General features: G+C 41.0%; 1 protein-coding gene across 7 annotated transcripts in view; it reads right to left on the bottom strand.

Annotated features, from left to right (window-relative positions):
* The window catches only part of CNOT2 (CCR4-NOT transcription complex subunit 2), a 449,944-nt gene that overhangs the window by 264,154 nt on the left and 165,114 nt on the right, over positions 1 to 20,676 (bottom strand). For all 7 annotated transcript variants that reach the window (XM_085652518.1, XM_085652519.1, XM_085652515.1 and 4 more), the window contains exon 3: positions 4,630 to 4,752. In XM_085652518.1, coding sequence (XP_085508644.1) covers positions 4,630 to 4,752 — 123 coding nt within the window. The remainder of the gene's footprint in view (positions 1 to 4,629; positions 4,753 to 20,676) is intronic.

Below are 20,676 nucleotides of genomic sequence, written 5' to 3'. Positions count from 1 at the left end.
TTAGTAGTCTCCTTTCAAATATTTGGAGTCTGTGTTAAAAACACACTGTTTTTTCCGTCTGACACGAGAATTCACAGCTTAGTTGGTACATCTAAGGCCTTTAGTCTCCAGGAGTTAGACTCTGGAAAAACTCGACTGGGTATAATTGGCTTTAACAAGTCGAATGGCTGTTCTTTTTGGACAGTTATGAATACGGCTTCCGTAAGTGCTAAGATCAAGGGAATTTGTGCCGAACCTGGGAGACTCGCTTGTGGTGATCCTATTCGTTTTTTTGAGTACCATACGGAAGAGTTCTCTATATTAAGCAGTAGGCCAGATGGTCCTCAGCTGCCAAAAAAGTGATAATCTCCATCTAAAGCAATAAATCAGGAAATAAATGTACTAATAAGAAAACAGCATTCACTATTTTCCTTGGGTCAGGCGCATGAAATTGACCGCTTCAAACGGTTAAGAATCCAACGCAAACTCCATGAAAGATGGAGGGAACATGATTTAAAATGGATCAATCTAAGAGAGGGTGCAAGTGCTAAAGATTCTAGGAAATACTGGTGACTCTGGGGTGAATACGCAGGCAATCCCCAAACCCCGAAAATACTTTGGTGGTATATATTTTCCTGATGTATGCAAGTAACACAGAGTTAGATATCCCTGTGACTCTCCGTTTGGATGAGGTGTCATTCTCTGTGTATGGTGCATCCATAAAGAATTCTAGATCTTCTGGCGCTTTGGGGCCTGACTAGGTTCCCATTGCGGTCATTTAAAAAGGAGGCTGTAGCTTGGGGATCCTTCCCTGCTCTGTTATTTAATTACTGCTCTTCTTTTGGGAAAATCCACCAATCATGGAAGGGAAGCGTCATTCCACCACTGTATAAGAAGGGCCCTGAATCCTCCCTGGCAAGTTTCCGACAAATAGTATTGCTGGATGCTTCTGGAAAACTATTTGCCAAGAGTGTACTATGTCATTTACAGCAGTGGGGATCAAGATCAGAATTTTATTCCCCCCGGGAGAAGCCCATTCTTAGGAGGAATCATAGTACACAGGATATTTATGTGGTCCTTCAAACAGTAGTGGAAAAATACGCCTTTTCTTGAGGTATACCAGTATCTACGGCGTGTATTGAATTCTCCATGGCGTTTAATAGAGAGTTGATCGCCAAAAACGCTGTGAGGGAAGCTTCTGCCTTTGGGTGTTTCGCACCACCTTTTGCGTCTTATTATGGAGCTACACACGGTTAACTGGTGCCAAAATCCCCACTCCCCTTTTTGTGTTATGCGTGCGAAGTGTCAGATATGAGTTACTGGCACTCTTTTGAGGGGATTGAATTTATCAATTGTGTAATTTGAATTACACTTACTGCCCCTCATGCCCTGCACCTGCAATTTGGCTTATTATCCTCTTATTTTTTTTCCTTCACTGCTGTTTTGCAGTTGGAAAGCTCACTCCTATGTGGAGAAGAGGGGTCATTGCGGGCAGCCTTGAAGTTTGAAATTTTTTCCCTTCAGAAAGAACAGAGCACATTTTTAGGTCTTTTGAGAGGGCTAATTAAACTTTTGAGCTTGACCCGAATATAGGTTCTTTTATGCACAAGTCGGCTCTGAAAAGCTTAATAAAGGGCTCTGTGTTAAAAATAAGTTTAGCCAGATATATTGCCTTAAGCTAGTCAGACATGCATAATCTGGTGGTTCAGGAGAGAAATCTAGAGATCCAACATTCACTCTATTTAATAAGGAATCTGCCTCATGGGATCAGAAGGCTAATCCTATTGCTGAGACTGGATCTGCTCCCTTTACTTGTGATTACCAGCATCTGGGATAAAATCACGAAAAAGAATAGAAGACGGGTGTTGTGCCAGCTACATAGTCAAGATCTTAACCACATATTATTTGTGTGTCCTGCGTTACAGAATGCTTGTCGACATATTTTAAGGCCTTTGTTTATTAAATAGAACATACATTCCGCTTAGGAGACCCGTAAATTCATATTGTTTCTCATGAATGAAATGATATCGAACAAGATGTATCAAGTTTTTAAATCCCTTATGAACATCTATTAGGGTCATGGTGTATGGCTGTTGGGCATTTAAAAAAAATTCAAGATCCTTTTATAAAATCTATTGGGGCTTGGTTTATTATCCGTGATTTGGAATGTTGATTTAGAATGTTCTGACAGATTGTGCTGAAAAAGTGCACTGTCCGATCATGTTTTTTAGACACACAATATTATTATATTCTATTTTTTTGCATGTATGCTGTTATTCTTTAAGGTAGCATTTAAAAAAATTAATTATGCATTATTTGTACTTCACATATTGCACTAGGCACGTTGCACTTTATAAAGGCCTGGAAAATGAATTTATTAATCAAGTCCTTTATATCTCATTATTGCTTTCTTTATTTCTTATGGTGCTCATTAACTCCTTTTTGAGGTTGGGAAAAAGTAATTTGCTTAAGTTGGTTGGGCTAGTGTATTAGGTGCTTTTTGGGTTTTGTAAATTGCTATGTGATATTTACATATTTTTATTACGCTGTGCATGATGGTATTTACAAAATTTGCACTTATGGAACTGCAGTCATATAACAGATTTCTTGTGGTTCCATTCATGTCACTTTATTAAGGACAGTAAATGAAGTTCCTAAATGATGCATGCAACGGAGTGGAGGTTTTATACTATCAATTGTTGAATTTAGTATGTTATTATGTACCATTGTTTTATTATTGTTTTATGGTATGTAGACTTACGTAGGAGTTCGGCATCATAATAAAATAAACTGAAAAACGAATCTGGGTGTTTGTCACTACCAGGACGTGTAAAACTTGAGAGCGCATCTCCTACCTTTTACTTACACATCACCCTGCCCTATGGGCTACTTGGGGCCTACCTTGGGGGTGACTTATGCGGAATAAAAGGCTTTGAAAAGGGTTTTAAATTCCAAGTCGAAGTGGCAATAAACTGACCACACAGGCCCTGCAGTGGCAGGCCAGAAATAGGTTTGAAAGGCTTCTTGTGTGGGTGGCACAGACAGTGCTGTAGGCCCACAAGTAGCACTTAATGTACAGGCAATGGGTATATGGTATACCATTTTACAAGGGACTTACAAGTAAGTGAAATATGGCATTTGTGTATACACCAAGGTTACCTTGTTTAGGGGAGAAGCACATGCACTTTAGCACTGGTCAGCAATGGTAAATTGCTCAAAGTCCTAAGGCCAACAAAAAGATACAGCAAAAAGAGGAGGTAAATAGGCAATACGTTTGGGGGAAGACCACCTGAAGGATGACAGGTCTAACACCAAGTAATCCAAGAAGAGCATACACAAACAGCAGATACGGTTGAGGCCACTGAGAAGTGATGAAAAACTGTATCCACCAAGGAATCTACGGACACAGCCAAAAGAAGGGCTAAATATAACCTTAGTCAAGAAAGGGAGAATACAAACAATTTATACTGATGAAGCGCATGAGAGAACAAACTCCTATTGGAATTAATGAATCAAAGAATGGAAAGGTAACAAAATTCCCCATAACCAGCAAAAATATAGAGATGTGGTAATCCCAGTCATCAAAAATAAACTGCTTCATGATCAACAACAAAATGATTCTGGCCGTAGTTCTGTATTAACAGCCTCATGCATCAAGCCAAAATCCAGTCGGTAAAATACCGATTCGCTAATAGCTCCCGGTATTGAGTTAAAAATACCCAATCCCAATGCATCAACCCAAAACCAAAAATCGCTATTTAAGGAATCCTTAAATAGCGATTCCTTAAATAGCGATAGCATTTAAGGAATCCCAAATAGAGATTCCTTAATTTAAGGAATCTCAATTTGGGATTCCTTAAATGCAATGCATGAAACTTAAAAAATTAGCGATTTCGCTAATAGGGGGAGCAAATTACCATGAAGATGAACTGCATGGTAATTTGCTAAAAGTTTGAAAAATGCACTTTTGTGCATTTTTCAAAGTTTCATGTTGCGCACACACATGCCCTTAGAGCATGTGTGTGTGCAACATATGTGCACATATCAATTTCAGGGGTGCAATAGGGTGTCATTTTGACACCCTTGAAATTGCATGAGCAATTTGCGAGAACCTACTGGTACTCGCTATTTGCTCATGCAATCTCCAATTCATTCCTATGGGCCCGGAGGCCCATAGGAATGATTGGGATGGCATTCCTTAATTGCTACTCGCAATTTGCTAGTAGCAATTAAGGAAAGTTAAGGAATCGCTATTTGAATAGCGATTCCTACATGCATAGCCTTTTGCTATTCCTTATTAGCGATTCCTTATTTTTCGCTAATAAGGAATCGCCAATGTTGATGCATATGCCCCTAAGTGCCTTAAAATGCAGTAACTGCTGTTAGTGTTGTCACTCAATTTACCAATTTACCAGGATAGTCAATCCAATAAAAAATATCTGTTGTGATTATAGGTCAGTGGGTCACTCACAAAAACAAAGTGCAAGAAAAACATGTAGCAAACAATACCTTGCTTGAAGGCAGTCAAACTGCTGTGGACAGAGCTCTACAAAGGCCACAATAAGCTTAGTAAGGCACTCCTCACATACAATACAGGCAAGCAATCTTGATTGGCAGAACTGATGCATCATCAGCAATTGGTTAGCTTACGTCTTTTTCCGGTCGATGCGGAAACATCGACGACTGGTTGTAGTACATGTTTTCATCGTGGTAGTCACTATCGACCCCCTCTAGTATCTTCTTTCTCGTAGCACCAAACATGCTGTTTGTCACCTTGAAGACAAAACAAAAGATTAGGTTTACAGTGAATTATGAATTCAAAAACTAGTTTTGAAACAAAAGTACATATGCACACAATTCTTATAAAACCAAACTAAGCAAAGTGGCAAAAACAACTAATTTCCCACTGAGAACTTTTTTGGGGCTTTTTGCTTTTCTACAGGTGCAGTCAGCACTACATTTTTGCTGCATTCATGTGTTTTCCTCACAAGACAGAATTATTAACCACGGCCTATGACTGTGGTGCACTGTGCTGAATATGAAGCAAATAGAGCACGTCGGAGGTGAAAAAAGACGCAGTGGTTTGTGCTGCCATCAAAGGAAGAATGGTAGAAGGCAAAATGAAGCCAATGACAAAATGTACACAATTTAATGACTGACTATTGAGAAAAGTTTATTTATCACTTAAGTGTTACTGGTCTTATTTCACCGATCGTCACGTGGGAGAAATAGCCATTTTTTTCTCAAGAAATATTTTACAGGATATTTTTCACCAAATTCAAGTCAAGAAGATAAATTCATTGATTTGGAGCCAAATAAACAGTTTTAGTGTGGGCCTTGAGTAATGTGGCTGCTGCTGGTTACGAAGTTTTTGAGAGTGCACCGGACTGAATAAGGTAAGCCCATAACCATTTTCTCCACCTTTTCCATGCAGTACAAGATTTCAAAATAAGACCTGACAAAGTAATTTCTAGATTGCAAATTTCCGAGACGACAGTTAATGAGCATTTTAAGCTGAAGTGACCTCAAAGATGTCAAAATGTTTATAATATCTAAGAAGGTCTTACCATAGCATGTACCATGACCACACATTCCCTAGAGTGCCATCAAGATAATGTTGAACTCAGCTTGACTTGAGTAGATAATGCAGACTTGGATGATATGCTGTATTTCATATGATCAAGTTGGTCGATGCTTCAGGACTTTTGCAACAGATTGTTACTTTTTCTGTGGTATGTTTGTGATGCCCATGCACAATGCATTCCACTTCTCAAAAGAGGTGAGTTACATTAATACTAACCTTCTTAAGTGAGCCCAGTAAGACTAACATCACATTCACCAACCAAGAACGAGATGCGATAAATAAGTTAAATACTTTCAGGCAAAACAGAAAAACCCGAGGAATAATACAAAGATGCCCAGACACTATGATCGCAACTGTATTAGACACTTTTAATCACACTATACAACATGAGGGTTCCCTTAACTTTGTAGGTATTCAAATAGAACAGATCAATCTTACACTTTAGGACCTAAGGTCACATGAAGAGCAACAGACTTAAAGAGATAGTTATATACTTATTGATGCTTTGTGAAAAACCTTTACAAGCCAGAGAAGCATAGAAAACAGTCTTAAAATTGTAAATTTACATTAGCCACTATTTAGAGTCTGAAGATTAAATGGAGCCACTGATATTGAAACTACAACAACAACAAAAAGTTAATCACATATTGATCACTCCTAAAATCAATGTCACGTACCTTCAAAGGAAACCTTTAAGCCCACATTTGCAGCATGTCAAAGTCAAAGCACAAATTCTATGTCCGGACCGGAGGCGAGGATAATGCTTTCTTCCTTTGTTTTAGGTTTCACAACAGCCATTTCCAGTGGATAAAACAAACTACTATTCCCCCAAGCACTGGGAATGAGCAAACTTCAGTCCCACAAAGGTCCTTCCACAGTTTCAAAGCTTCCTCTTTCTTTTCATGCTCACAACCAGAGATAAGTACCTTTTCGTTTTGCTCCCTGACATTGTTCATTGTATGGGCTACAAAGCATTTCTGCTGAGTAGTTTATACAGCATTTGCTTATTGTTAAAGCACGTTTGTTAGTTGCGGTGATTACTATTTGTCTCAGGTCGTGGGTACGCTCAGCGTCCCTTTCACAGATGTCTGATGTGAGGAATCAGCACACGGTGTGGTCGCCGCCCACCAGGTGGCGTGGCTCTGTAACAGCTCAGCAGCATGCCACGCATATTTCACATTCCTCAGTGAAATTGACAACACGCACTGCAGTGACTGAATGAGCCATGTCCCCATCCTGGAGACCGATGCTCTGAGCATCAGGGTCTGTATATTGCATGCAGCTTGCTGCGTGATGACCTGAGGGGTCTGTATTTACTGAGTGGCTGAGGCCTGCTTGGTCAGTCTCCTGTGGCCTTGCGGGGGGATACATCCTAATCCACCTCAGGGAACATAGGAGGTGTGCATCCCCGGGGCATAAACCCATTAATATGTGCGGCTTGGCCCACCCACCTCCCGCAAGTCGCTCCAGTCGACCATAAACGCAATCGACCTATAATTACTGCTGAGAAGTACACCTACATAGGGCGCGATCATTTGGGAGGCAGACTAATCAAACCACATCTTAGCAAACCTGGTTCCAAAAAAGACACTGCCAAGTAGAACCCAGTGTTTGTTAATAAAAACGATGGGACAAATCCAAACCTAAAGAAAAGGCTAGGTCTCGGAAGGCGAAAGGGGGGAGGATTCTCTGCAACAGGAACCCTCTGTATGTCACTATAATTTGTGATATTGCACACAATTGAAGTCACCCGTGAGGTATCAGTATTCTGATACTCGTCGTTCTCATTCCTTTTCAGGACTCGCCAGATAAATACTATGAGAAGCACGTTCTGAGCGCAGACCGGAGGAGTATGCGAAACCAAAAAAGGACTTGCAACACTCATCTGATGTGAAGCTAAAGAAGCAAGAGAAAATTCCTCGGTTTAAACCACAATTTCAGAAAAAGAAAGTTGCAGCTTTGACCACAAAATATGCTACTAACACTGAGAACTCTCCTGCTGAACAGGAGGTGGATGGCGACTGTCCTCGACAGTGCAGCAGAGATCATTTCAGTGCGCCGGAATCTCCAGGAGTTTCCGATTGTGAAAGCAACTGATGAATGCATTACAGTTGAAACACCAGACAGGCATGTAGGCCCTCCAGATTGATTATTTGAATTAGATATACAAATTGAGGGAGACATACAGTGCACTATTCAATTAATTTTCTGGGAAAATGCAACATTATCATATGACATTCTCTTAGCGGAGGTCGATTGGCGCCCAGAGTTTGTACACACATCCCCACAAGGTAAGGATGTAATAATACCCTCTTTTTCTGGGCTTGTCCCTGATGAGGTAAACAAACCTATGCATATAAATTGCGTCTTGCACAAGCCCCGCAATCAGGTGTGCTGGTATAAGGATTTTCCTAATCCTAAAATACCCATAAGGTCCAGCCCACAAGTGCAACCAAAATGCCCAATCAAACGGAATGCTACAGAACATATTAGAGAAATACTTTCGCAATTAGAATACCAGGATGTCATTGAGCCCTGTATCTCACAAATGAGCAACTCTCTTTTTCCAGTGGTGAAACCAGACCACTTATACCGTATTGTCTTGGACTACACCATTTAAACAGTCATACATGCACAATTGCGATCCAAAACACACACAGTACTGCACTTATTGATAATATAGCCATTGGATCTTTCCAATGGCTTTTTCTGCAAAAATATAGCACCTGAAAGCAGGAATTGGACTAGCTTCTACACGCTAGACTCTGTGTTGCTTATGCCAACTCCCCATGGAGTATAAAAACATGTGTCAATTCTAAATGATATTGACAGACGCTTTGTCCTACATAGATGATATACCTAACGGACAATGAGTTGAATACTCACTTAGCTAGAGTGTAGCACATAATATTGGGATTTGCTGAATATGGCTACAAATTCAACTTTAACAAATCTTAATCTGTGATACAAACTTACCCTTGATGGAAAAAGCAATGCACCACACTTCCTGGTGTGTGCTCTGCTACAACCACCCAATACACTTAAAAAATAGCAATCCTTACTAGGATTCCTAGATTTTGGCAGAATTTACATTCCAGATTCCACACAACACATTAAACCATTATATGAATTTTATTTGTCCTGACTTTTCCAATTTACATTGGACATCAATTCATACAGACATCCTCAAGTCATTACAATCTGACTTGCTTGCTACACAACACTTACATATATATATCAATAACACAAACCTGGTCATCCGTATAGTTGCAGATGCCATTGGCTTTACTTATCTCACCTTTAATGAAGGTGAAACAGTTCTAGTAGAATATAAATCGCAATTACTGAAAAAATACTGACTGCATTACAAATGGCTGTCATTAAAGAACGGCCACTTGCTCAAGGGAAACACATTATTGTTGTTACTCCTATTCCAGCCATAGATGCGGTCACAAAAGCAAGCGTTCCTCATGCAAAAGCCCTACATCTACATTGGATACAATGTGCAACATCCTTAATAGCTACGGATGTAGACTGTTTTTGACCCTGTCTTTACAAATATAGCAATTTCTGCAATATGAGCATGAATATCCCATACCTACTAATATTATACCTCTAGAATAGTAGAAATATCTAGTTTACATTGATGGTTTAGCCCAGCCTTCTATAGGGACCATGCACCAATAATCGGCAGCATGCACCCCTATTCTTGGAGAGATATTGGATGGTAAATTCCATCCATAAAAAACTTGTACGCAGTCCTTGGGTGACTGCACTGAGCAGTTGGCTGAACTGAAAGCATTGCTTCTGGAACTGAAAAATATGGATCCTTAATTCTCCACTCTTATAGTGTGTGATTTGTATTATTGTTTTCAGTCTTTTCATGACAATTTGAACTGCTGTCATCAGAATGGTTTCTGAAACTCTAAAGGAAACACTATAAAGCATAAGCTGCTTTGGATGAAAAAACAGACCTCAAAGATAGGTTATCACTGGCTCATTTAATCATACATTGGATCAACAGCAATGTTGGAATACACGTTGTTGGGAATTCTCTGGCAGATGAAGCTGCCAAGGCTGCAGTTTCGACTGCAACACTTGCTTTAATTAATCATTCTCATACAAGGGTAATGATAATATACTGAGTGCCATTCATGCCACACGTGACGGTACACCATTTGCCATGGGGCTTTCCAGCTAAATATACCTATCATTAAAGCAACCAAAATGTTCACTTTTTGCTACAGGTCCAGGAGTTGGTGATCATGTGATTCCCAACCATGATCGCAGACTAGCAGTGATAGCTGCGCCAGAAAGTGTTGCATCTGCACATGCAGGTGTGGCTGCCGCAATTTCCTTATTACAAAAGCGTTCTTGGTGGCATGGCTTGTACCAACAGGCCAAGAAATATGTTCTTTCTTGTGACATTTGTCAACAAGTTAAGAGTCCCACCATGGCTCGCTCACAGCAGACACACGTGTTGATTTCAAACAAACTTTTTAACTGCATATACCTGGACCAATGTGGTCCTCTTAATTCGGATGGAGCTTTAAATTTATCCTACTTGCAGTTGATTCTTGTTCAAGGTTTCTCTGGGTGTGGCTACAACGTTCGGCTGATGCAGACACTTTTATTAATTATTTGCAGATCTTTATCGGATCATATGCATGTACTACATTACACTCGGACCAGGGCCCTGCTTTTGGCTTCCCTTGGATTAGAGGTGCATTAATCCTCCCCATATCACCCTGAGGGAAATTCGGTGGCTGAGAGGATGAACCGTGAATTAAAGCAATCCTTAGAAGCTTGAGTTTTAGGTTCAGAGCGTACCTGAACCTTTATGTAGTATAAAGAGCACTTAATATTCTCCCAAAAAGATTTCTGGGTGACCCCATATGAGGTTGTTTTAGGCATCAAAATGTTACAGACGTTGATGATCCATATATCGTGGCAGCAGCCACACCCTTTTACGTAAATATCGTTGTGCTGTTCTACAGGATTTACAAAACTTCTGAGACAGCCAGGCAAGTGGACAGTTGCAGACGCCTACCTCTGGCGGAATGAAGAAGCAGTCAGCGCCTTCTGGATGGATTCCACAAGTTGGAGATCTTGATTGTGAGAAGATTGCAGTGAAAAAAATAATTTGGCCCATCATAACGTGCACCAGTGCCAGTTCTGAGCGTTCACTGTACAAGAACCGTCATATTGCCACCGCTAGCTGGATAAAAAGACAATCGTTTTGTCGCCATTGATCATCTCAAGTTGCATCATGGGGCTGATTCTAAACAGCAGGCTCCAAGGATTCCATGGTAGTTCCCTAACTCTTCTCGCTAGCACACAGGAAATTCCTCTACAGCTAGTGAGCAACATCAAACATATTTGTCCACAGCTCGGGGTGCGGTAAATTAACATTAGTTAATTCCTGATGCAGCTACAAATGCCAGCCATGAGACAGAAGTGGGTTCTGTACTTACTACTGCATCTCCTGCAGATGATGTTGTTCATATTAATCCACCCTTTGAGGAATCTACCACTTCTCTTCCTACACCTGTGGATCCTGTTCTTCAAGAAAGAGCTTCTGGTTACTATGAAGAAAACTGATTATTTTTCATCAGACTCTTGACAGATTCACTGTTTTAGACACCTTGCCTACACAGGCCTGTGTTTTCCTTTCATGACTGAAACAAACTTATCTGGTCACTCCTTGAATAAACGTTTGGATAACAGTTTCCCTGGTATTTCTATTTCTTTGGATTAGATTTGTGTTTTCTACTTGCTGATAAATGGCCATTACCTTCCAGAACGTTATGCCACAGAACTGGTAGATGAGGTGTTAACGCCTCACTCTTCTTCACATAAACTGAAAAGAAACCTGTCCCTTGTGAACATTTCAATTGCTCCAGCAACTGATGGAATTGTTTGGGATATGGTCCCCTATGATATATTCGGTCCTACAGAAATTCTGCAGATTCCTTTTGTTTTTAAGGTCTCACTGTGCGATGTTATTGTACCTGGGTTACCTTTTGATGATTGGATGTTGACACTGTTAACTCCATGCTCTCAAAGCAGGATTATTATATTGTTTTTGAAACTGAAGACTTGTACCTTAATTCTGCTAATTATTGTGAAATGTTTTCTTATCATTTCACACATCACTATTTACATAGAGCTAGTGTCCAACATACACTTATTAATTACACAATGGGAACATTGTCCAACTTCCACGGAAGGGAGTTCAGCAAAATATAGGGATAAATTCACATATTTTTCTCGGTATAACACATCATACCCAAATTCTTTTTATTTTAAACTTGTCCCCACATAAGTAAAAAATAAATAAAATGTATGCTGTTGTAAACCAAACTAAGATATGGATGGATGAAGGACAACTACCTGATGCTCAATACGGACAAAACTGAAGTGCTGCTTTTTGGCAGCCACATCTCCCCCTGAAATGACACCTGGTGGCCATCGGAACCCCGACCTACCCCCACATCAAAAGATCACGGCCGGAATCTCAGCATCAACCTGGACAGCGAACTCTCCATGAAACAATAGGTCAACGCGGTCTTCTCAGCCTGCTTCCACATTCTCTGCATGCTACGCAGAATCTTCAAATGGCTCCGCACCAGCATCAGAAAAACAGTGATGCAAGCCCTCATCACCAACTGTGATGACTATGGCAATCCACACTATGTAGGCACCACTAGTGAACTCATCAGAAGATACCAGATGATACAGAACTCAGCAGCCAGACTGAACCTCAACCTGCTCAAAAGGACCCACATCGCTCAGCACCTGAGAGACCTCCACTGGCTCCATATCCAGAAGAGATGCCAGTTCAATCTACTGACCTACGCCTATGAAGCCCCCCAGGGTCAGGCACCTGCGTACATGAACCACTGCCTGAACTTCCACCAACCATCCAGAAACCTCCACTTCGCCCACCTCACCCTCACTCAGACTCTGCGTATCCGCCGCTCCGGAGGACGCTCCTTCTCTTACCCCACCGCCAAATCCTGGTACGCCCCACCTTTACCTCCGAACACCACCCTTACTGACAGACTTCAGGAAAAAAAATCAAGACCTGCCCTTTTCGACTGAATCCCACAGCCCAGCACCTGGATACCCTCATGGGTGATGAGCTGCGCTCTACAAGTACCGTATGGTTGATTCAATATATACGGATTTGTCTGTCACACAATTAGTACTAAAAGGCTATGTGTACTGGAAAGATATCATTGTTTTGAAATCAATTTGGGTTACTAAACAGTGGCAGATGCAAGGAACAGCCACCTTATTTCAAGCGTGCTTGATTCCAACACACATTTCTCTAAATGACAGTTCAGCAGACTACATGTCTGGGACTTGGTAAAATTAAAGACATAAATTTACCTAATATTTATTCTCTCTATTGCACGATTTGACAAACTACAGTGAATAACAGCTCAGTGGTGTACTGCAGAATGGTACATTAAATTCTACACTTTCAGGTCCCAACTAGTGGTTATTGAGGCCAGTGGACACAAATGGTTGTTATGCTCGTTTTTTAAATTCCAAACCAGGGTTTAAGAGAAGCAGACCGAACCCTCGTTATTACCAATCTCAACACTCCGGGATAGTCACCACCTATTCGGTAAGGAAAGTGTGTAAACAATGGTTGAAACATTCCATACTGTGTAGTTAAACAACATCTCTCTCCTCGGTCGGATGACATGAATCTATCAATTTTCTTGTTGGGCCCTAAGTCTCCATGCTCTAAAAGATTAATTTATGTCACCAAGAACGAAATTTGGAAATTGTTACAAATAGAAGCTTGTGCACATTTAAGATAAATTGATCAAGATAAATTGGATAAAGTCCTTACGATTGTGGATAATAGTATGAATCCGCTGTCTCCTCGCATTTAAAGTTTGAATAACATTGTGTTGTCTGTTATTGATATTATTATTATGACATGTCTTCATTATACCATACACCATGGGCAGAGTCACTTAGATCTACTATGCAATTTAGTTGGGCACTTCAGGTCTTGAAATCTGGCCGAGTGCAATGGCGTTATTAAACTTCTATGCACCTATTTCCGCCCTTTAACCAGATACGTAAACAAAGACTTATGATAAAAAAGAATGCAACTTATACAATGTTACATACTGAGAAGTTAGAACAACTTCTGTTCACAAAAGCAGCTGAAACACCCTCCGCAGTGTGGTTAATTAATGGCGCAACATCTTTGCCAATTTCAACATTTCAGTTTACATCTTGCATTAAACATTTTCCAGTAGGAAGATATAAACCCCTGGGAGGGATTTTTATTCATGAATTGTGGCCACTTCCGTTTTTTACCGAAGTGAACGAGCGGAGAGAGAACTATTCATCTGTCGGCCACTCACTTGTTTGTAAACATATTAAAATTCATGGAGCATGTAAAACTTCGGCAGCTAATTTGGCCTGTTTCTTAAAGGAAAAACAACCCTCTCAATTCTTCCCCAAATTATTGTACTTTCTAATGGAAGATACTTAATGTTAAAAGGGCAGGATTGTTTTGGGATGAGTGTCGGTATTCCGTAATGTCCTTTTTGTTTCCCAGATAGTGACTTAATAATAACATGCTTTTCCCTCCAACACACAATGTGGCCTTCTATTCCAACTTTGAAGGCACATTTCAACAAGCTAAGCAGACTCAAAGCCTTATTGTTTTAAATAGATGTGGCATTAACATCTCACTAAGAAACCTTTGAACCACAAGCTTCAAGGACATCCAGCAAAACACAGTCTGGTAAGGACCCATTTTCGGAGCTGTCCAATGAACTTCCTGTTGATTCAAGAAACCTACTGGGAGTCACTCATTTCTTAGGAAATGGATGCTTTGGCTCCTAGACTTTCAAACTCTGACTAATAACACAGATGCAGCACGAGAAAACACTTCCTCAGCATAATCTGATAACTAGGATCAGGTCTGCACTATGGAGCTTTTGAATGGGGTTATCGCAGCATTATCGTCTGCGGAAGTGGAGTCGTTTCTTGATTTAATAAACAATGACTGTCTGGAAGGTACCCTGGGTGCCAATTTATTTGCCCAATTTTCTAAATTTAAATGTCATCTCTTATTCAGCCTATTTTCTTATTTTTATATATCATAGTATCACACTGCATTTGCATAGCTTTCACTTTCATTATTCTGCTAGTAATTGAGTTGTGTGTGTGTGTATATAATATATGTTATATATAGCAGGGCGAGTGATTGACCTTTCAATGTGCCCACATTTGGTGAGAAAAATGTCCTGCCTAGAAAGTTTTGTTTCCTGCACAACTTGTTTCTAGTAACAATCGTTACTAAAACAGAGTGTACAAGCCTGCATGAACACTCACTGTGAGATCAATAATTAGTATAGGCTATGATGGCAGACACAAAAACGAACAGTGCAATAGTCAGCTTGGAGTCCGCTTTCTGTCACATCATCTTTCCTGTCCAATGGGAATAGGACAGGGATGTGTTAAATGTGGAGCGAACACAATGTTATGCATGAAGGCATTTAAAAAGGCAGAATCGCCGAAACGTGTTTGCCATTAATAATTAAATTGAAGTCTATGAACCGGGAGTGCTCCAGTATTTCCCTGGTGGTGGATTTGGTGATAAGAAAAATGTTACTTACCCAGTAAGCATCTGTTCTAGGCATGTAGAGCTGTAGATGCATATGCTTTGCATACTCCTGCCATCTAGTGTTGGGTCCGGATGTTTGCAAGTTGTTTTTGTTCGAAGAAGTCTTTCCAGTCACGAGGTAGGCGACTCCTCCTTTTGGTGATAGTGTGCATGGGCATCGACTCCATTGTTAGACAGTTTTCCCGCAGAGGGTGAGAAATGGAGTTAGGAAGTGTAGAATAGAGATGTCCATGCGTATGAATGTAAAATAAGAACTACAACCACTACAGGAAACCGGGGAGGTGTGTGGGCACATGTGAATCTGCAGCTCTACATGCCAAGAACAGATGCTTACAGGGTAAGTAACAGTTTCCGTTCGAGGCAAGTGACCTGTAGATCACATGCTTTGCATAGACTATATAGCAGTAATCTCCCAACGCAGTGGTTAACCTGTAGTGGCGGTAGTTGTTTGAAAAAGGTTTTTAAGCACTGCTTGGCCTACATTTGCCTGTTGTCTTGAAGACACTTCTACACAATAGTGTTTGTTGAATGTGTGTGGTGTAGACCATGTTGCTGCCTTACAAATGTCAGCTATGGGGATATTTCCCAAGAAGGCAATAGTAGCCTCTATTTTGCGAGTGGAATGCACCCTAGGTGGTACTATCAAAGTTCAGTTTGCTTTAGTATAACATGCCTGGATACATTTTACAATCCATCTAGAAATCCATGATTTAGAAGTAGGATTGCCTTTGTGAGGTGGAGAGAAAGCAACTAACAGTTGCTTTGTTTTCCTGAAGGCCTTGGTTCTTTCTATGTAGTAAAGTAGAGCTCGCCTAACAAAGTGTATGTAGAGCCCGTTCTGCTACAGAATCAGGTTGAGGAAAGACGACGGGTAACTCGATTGATATGCAAAGCGGAAACTACTTTGGGGAGAAATTTAGGATTAGTACGGAGTACTGAAAGAAAGGCTCTTGTATAGTCAATGCCTGAAGCTCACCAACTCTCCTTAGTGAAGTTATGGCTATGAGGAAAGCAACTTTCCATGACAGGAATTGCAACTGATATTTGTGCATGGGTTCAAAGGTGGACCCATTAGCCTTGTAAGGACTATGTTTAGGTTCCACTCCGGAGCAGGGGGAATTCTTGGTGGTATTACCATTTTTAATCCTTCCATGAAGGCTTTAATCACTGGTGCTCTGAATAGGGATAAGTGTTGTCTGTTTTGCAAATATATGCAGCTACTGCTGCTAGATGTAAACAAATGGATGTATAGGCTAATCCACATTGCTGTAAATGCAACAGATAGCAAATTATGTTTTGTACAGAAGCATCGAGTGGATTGATATGGTTCTTGTTACAATAAACAAACTGTTTCCATTTAGCAGCATAACATGCTCTAGTAGTAGGCTTTCTAGCCTCCTTAAGAATATTCATACAGTCTGGTGGTAATTGTAAATAACCAAACTTTATGACCTCAGGAGCCAAATCACTAGGTTGAGGTCTTTGGGATTTGGATGTCGGATTTCTCCACGGCTCTGAATGAGTAGAGAGGGTGTGAGATGCAACCTTTGATGTGAAACCACCGAGAGTTCTAACAGGGTAGTGTACCAAGGTTGGCGAGCACAAGTGGGGGCTATTAATATCAGTGTTAAAGACATTTGTCAGAGCTTCCGAACCAGTAATGGAATTAGTGGGAGAGGCGGAAAAGCATAAGCAAATACCCCTTACCAATTCATCCATAGAACATTGACTGTGGAATCTTGGTTTGGGAACATGTGCGCGAAGTTTAGGCATTTTGCGTTGTGTCTGCTGAGCAGGTCTGCAACCTGAATGTCTACTCCTGTAAGGTGTTCTGCTAGGAGAGATATTTTGTGCTGAATCGCCCAATTCCAAATGTTTTGTGCACGACGCGACAGCTGGAGAGAGCATGTCCCTCCCTGTTTTTGTACGCAATACATTGCTGTCATGTTGTTTGTGCGGACTAAGACGGTTTTGCCTAGAAGTTGGGTGAGAAAAGCTATGAGTGCCAGAAACACTGCTAGCAATTGTAGGTAGCTAATGTGGAGCCGTTTGTGACTGTGTGACCATAATCCTTCTACCGTGTGATGTTGAAGATGAGCACCACAACCAGTTAGAGATGCGTCCGCTGTCAAAATAATCTGTGGAATCGGGTCTATGAAGGGCAGCCCCTTTCCTAAGTTTTGAGGGTTCCACCACTGCAGAGAGCGATGGGTGCGGCTGTCTACCAACTCTAGATCGGTTAATAGACCCTGTGATTGATTACATTGACGTGCTGGACATTCTTGCAGAAGACACATGTGAAGCCTTGCATGAGGTACGATAGCAATGCAGGATGCCATCATTCCCAGCAATTGCATTAATACTCTGGCTGGTAATGATTGATTGGGGAGAAACTGTAGTATCGTGGCCGGAATATTGTGAATCCTGGCTACATTGGGAGTAGCTAGAGCTTTGAGAGTATTGAGGGAAGCTCCTAGATAATTCTGCACCTGTGCTGGACACAGGTGAGATTTCTGTACATTTATTGTGAAACCCAACCGATAAAGCAGATGTACGTATGTCTGGGTGTGTAGTATACAGGTTCAGTAAGTGCTTGCTTTGATAAGCCAGTCGTCCAGGTAAGGAAACATCAGCTTGAAGAATTTTCTGGATTCACTATGCTGTGCATTATTCTGCCATCTAGTGGTTGGGTCCGGAATTGTAGTATTTCTTTCTTTTTTTTGTTTGTTTTTGTGCCGGTGGGCGTCGACATACCATCATTTGGTGTCCCTCTGTGGTGTCAACGTGCTTCCTCCGGAAGCTCCCACCTTTAGTCGCCATCTTCAGATTAATTATTATTATTTTTTTTTAATTGTTTGTTCTTGATTTGTGCATTTCTTCCTCCTGTCTCATTTTTCTGGCGGAGGAGGGTGGGTTCACTAGTGAATCCAGAAAATTCTTCAAGCTGCAAAACTATACCTACAGGTAAGAAACTATACGTTTTGCAGCGTGAATCTTTTCTGGATTGACTATGCTGTGCATAGACTTTGTAGTGATTTTCTAGTCTTGTGGTGGTTGGGTGGAAGATGAGCGTTGGTTTGTGAATATATGTTGTAAGACCTTTTGTCCCACTTGTGCTCACTTATTCATTTGAATATCCACGCAGTAGTGCTTTTTAAATGTGTGCACTGAAGACCATGTTGCTGCTTGGCAAATTTCTTTAATAGGTTATTTGCTAGAAAAGCTAATGTTGCTCCTTTCTTTATTGTTGAGTGAGCGTGCGGTGCTCTTTGTAATGTTTGATATGCCTGTTTGTGGCACAATTGTATGCTTGTGCAATCGATTTTGCACTGGTATTCTTTGTAACTGGTCGTCCCAAAAAACTGTTGGCAAAGGATACAAAGAGTAGTTTTGTTTTCCCGTATTCTTTGGTTCTTTCTATGTAGTACATGCCTGCCATTCTGGTGTCCAGGGTGTGTAATGCCCTTTCTGCCTGGGTTTTTGGTTTTTTGGAAAGAACTTGGTATTTGTAATGCCTGTTTTACGTGAAATTTTGATACCACCTTTGGCATAAATTGTGGATCAGTTCTCATGACGATTCTGACATTATGTATTTGGAAAAATGGCTCTTGCAGTGTTAGCGCTTGCAATTCACTTACTCTACATAGTGATGTAATTGCTACCAAAAACACAGTTTTTAGTGTGAGCATTTGTAGCGTTGCTTTGTGCATTGGTTCGAATGGTGCCTTCATCATTTGAGCTAGTACTACATTGAGGTTCCATTCAGGTGGTGGCATCCTTTTTGGAGGCGCTATTCTTTTTGCTCCTTCTAGGAATCTTTTGATCACATGGGATGTGAAAAAACTTTTTCCTGTCCCTCCCCCTGTGTATGCTACGATTGCTGCCACGTTTACCCTTATAGATGTGTAGCTTAGTTTGTTTTTTAGTAAATATGTCAAGTATTTTAGTACTGTTGATTCTCTTGTGATCTTCTTTGTAAGTTTTTCTCTAAGGCACCATTGAGAGAATCTTTTCCATTTGGCTGTGTAACACTTCCTTGTTGTAGGTTTCCTTGCTTCTCTGAGTACTGCCATTGTGCTCTCTGACAGTTTGAGGTGAGAAAATTCCAAGTCTTCATGAGCCACGCTGCCAGGCTTAGGCTCTCTGGGTGTAGCACCTTTCCGTTATGCATTGTTAAGAGGTCCTTTCTTTTGGGGAACTTGTGCATTGCCCCTTGAGTCATCTCAATTATCTGTGAGAACCAGGTTTGTCTGGCCCACTGAGGTGCTATGAGTATTAATGTCATGTGACTGAGCGTGCACTTGCTGAGTACCCTGTGTAGCAGTGGTATCGGGGGAAAAGCGTAAGCAAATGTCTCTGACCAGTCTAGCCATAGCGCGTTCCCCAGGGACTGTTTGCACGGTTGCCTGGATGTGAAGTGTTGGCATTTTGCATTGTGGGGTGTTGCAAATAGATCGATTTGCGGAGTTCCTCTTCTTTTGAAAATCTTTTTGATCTCCGTTTGATTTATTTCCCACTCGTGGGATGCAGACGCTTGCCTGGTCAGCCTGTCTGCTTCTATATTGTCCTTCCCTGGAAGGTGTATTGCTAGTAAGTCTATTTTCCGTAGGATTGCCCATCTCCAAAGTTGTTGGGCTAGAGTTGACAGTGTCAATGATGGTGTTATTCCTTGTTTGTTGATGTAAAACATGGTAGTTGTATTGTCCGTTTGGATTAACACCCTCTTCCCGTAAAGCTCTTTCTGAAAGGCTTTTAAGGGTAGGAACATTGTTTTTAATTCCAGAAAGTTGATGTGGTTTACCGCATCCTGTTGTGTTCACAATCCTCTTACTTTAAGGTTGTCCATGTGCGCTCCCCCTCGTAGCTGGGAAGCATCTGTTGTAATGGTCACTGCTGGAGTTGGTTGTGTGAAAAGTCTCCCCTGTGCTATGTTCTTTCTGTTCCACCGTGCCATCTCCTGATGAACTGTTTGAGTGACAACCACTAAATCCTCCCAACTGCCTGTTGCCTGTGACCATTGTTATTGAATCCATTCCTGGAAAGGTCTCATGTGTAGTCAAATGTTTGGGACACGATGAATGCATGAAGCCATCGTTGCTAGCAGTTTCCCCACTGTCTGAGATTGCCCCTTGTGCTATAGATGTGTCTCCTTCAGTATTGCTAATGTTCGCTTTGTGCTTGGAAATACTTTTCCTAGTATTGTGTTGCTTTGTGCTCCTAAGAATATCTTTACTTGTTCTGGTTCTGTTGACGATTTCTCCCAGTGTATTGAGAAACAGAGTTGGATCAATGTTTCTATGACTTGCTTTGCATGTAGCAGGTTCCTTAAAGGCTTCTTTCCCCTGGTCCAGTACACTTGGCAGCATGGGAAAGAATTGACTCCTTGTTTGTGTGGGCAGCAAGGTCTCTAGAAGAAAACATGATTGTGGCTTTACTTCCTCTAATTGCA

This window comes from Triturus cristatus, chromosome 4_1 (assembly GCF_964204655.1).
Source record: "Triturus cristatus chromosome 4_1, aTriCri1.1, whole genome shotgun sequence".
Classification (NCBI taxonomy): domain Eukaryota; kingdom Metazoa; phylum Chordata; class Amphibia; order Caudata; family Salamandridae; genus Triturus; species Triturus cristatus.
This window is presented reverse-complemented; position numbering and strand designations above follow the sequence as displayed.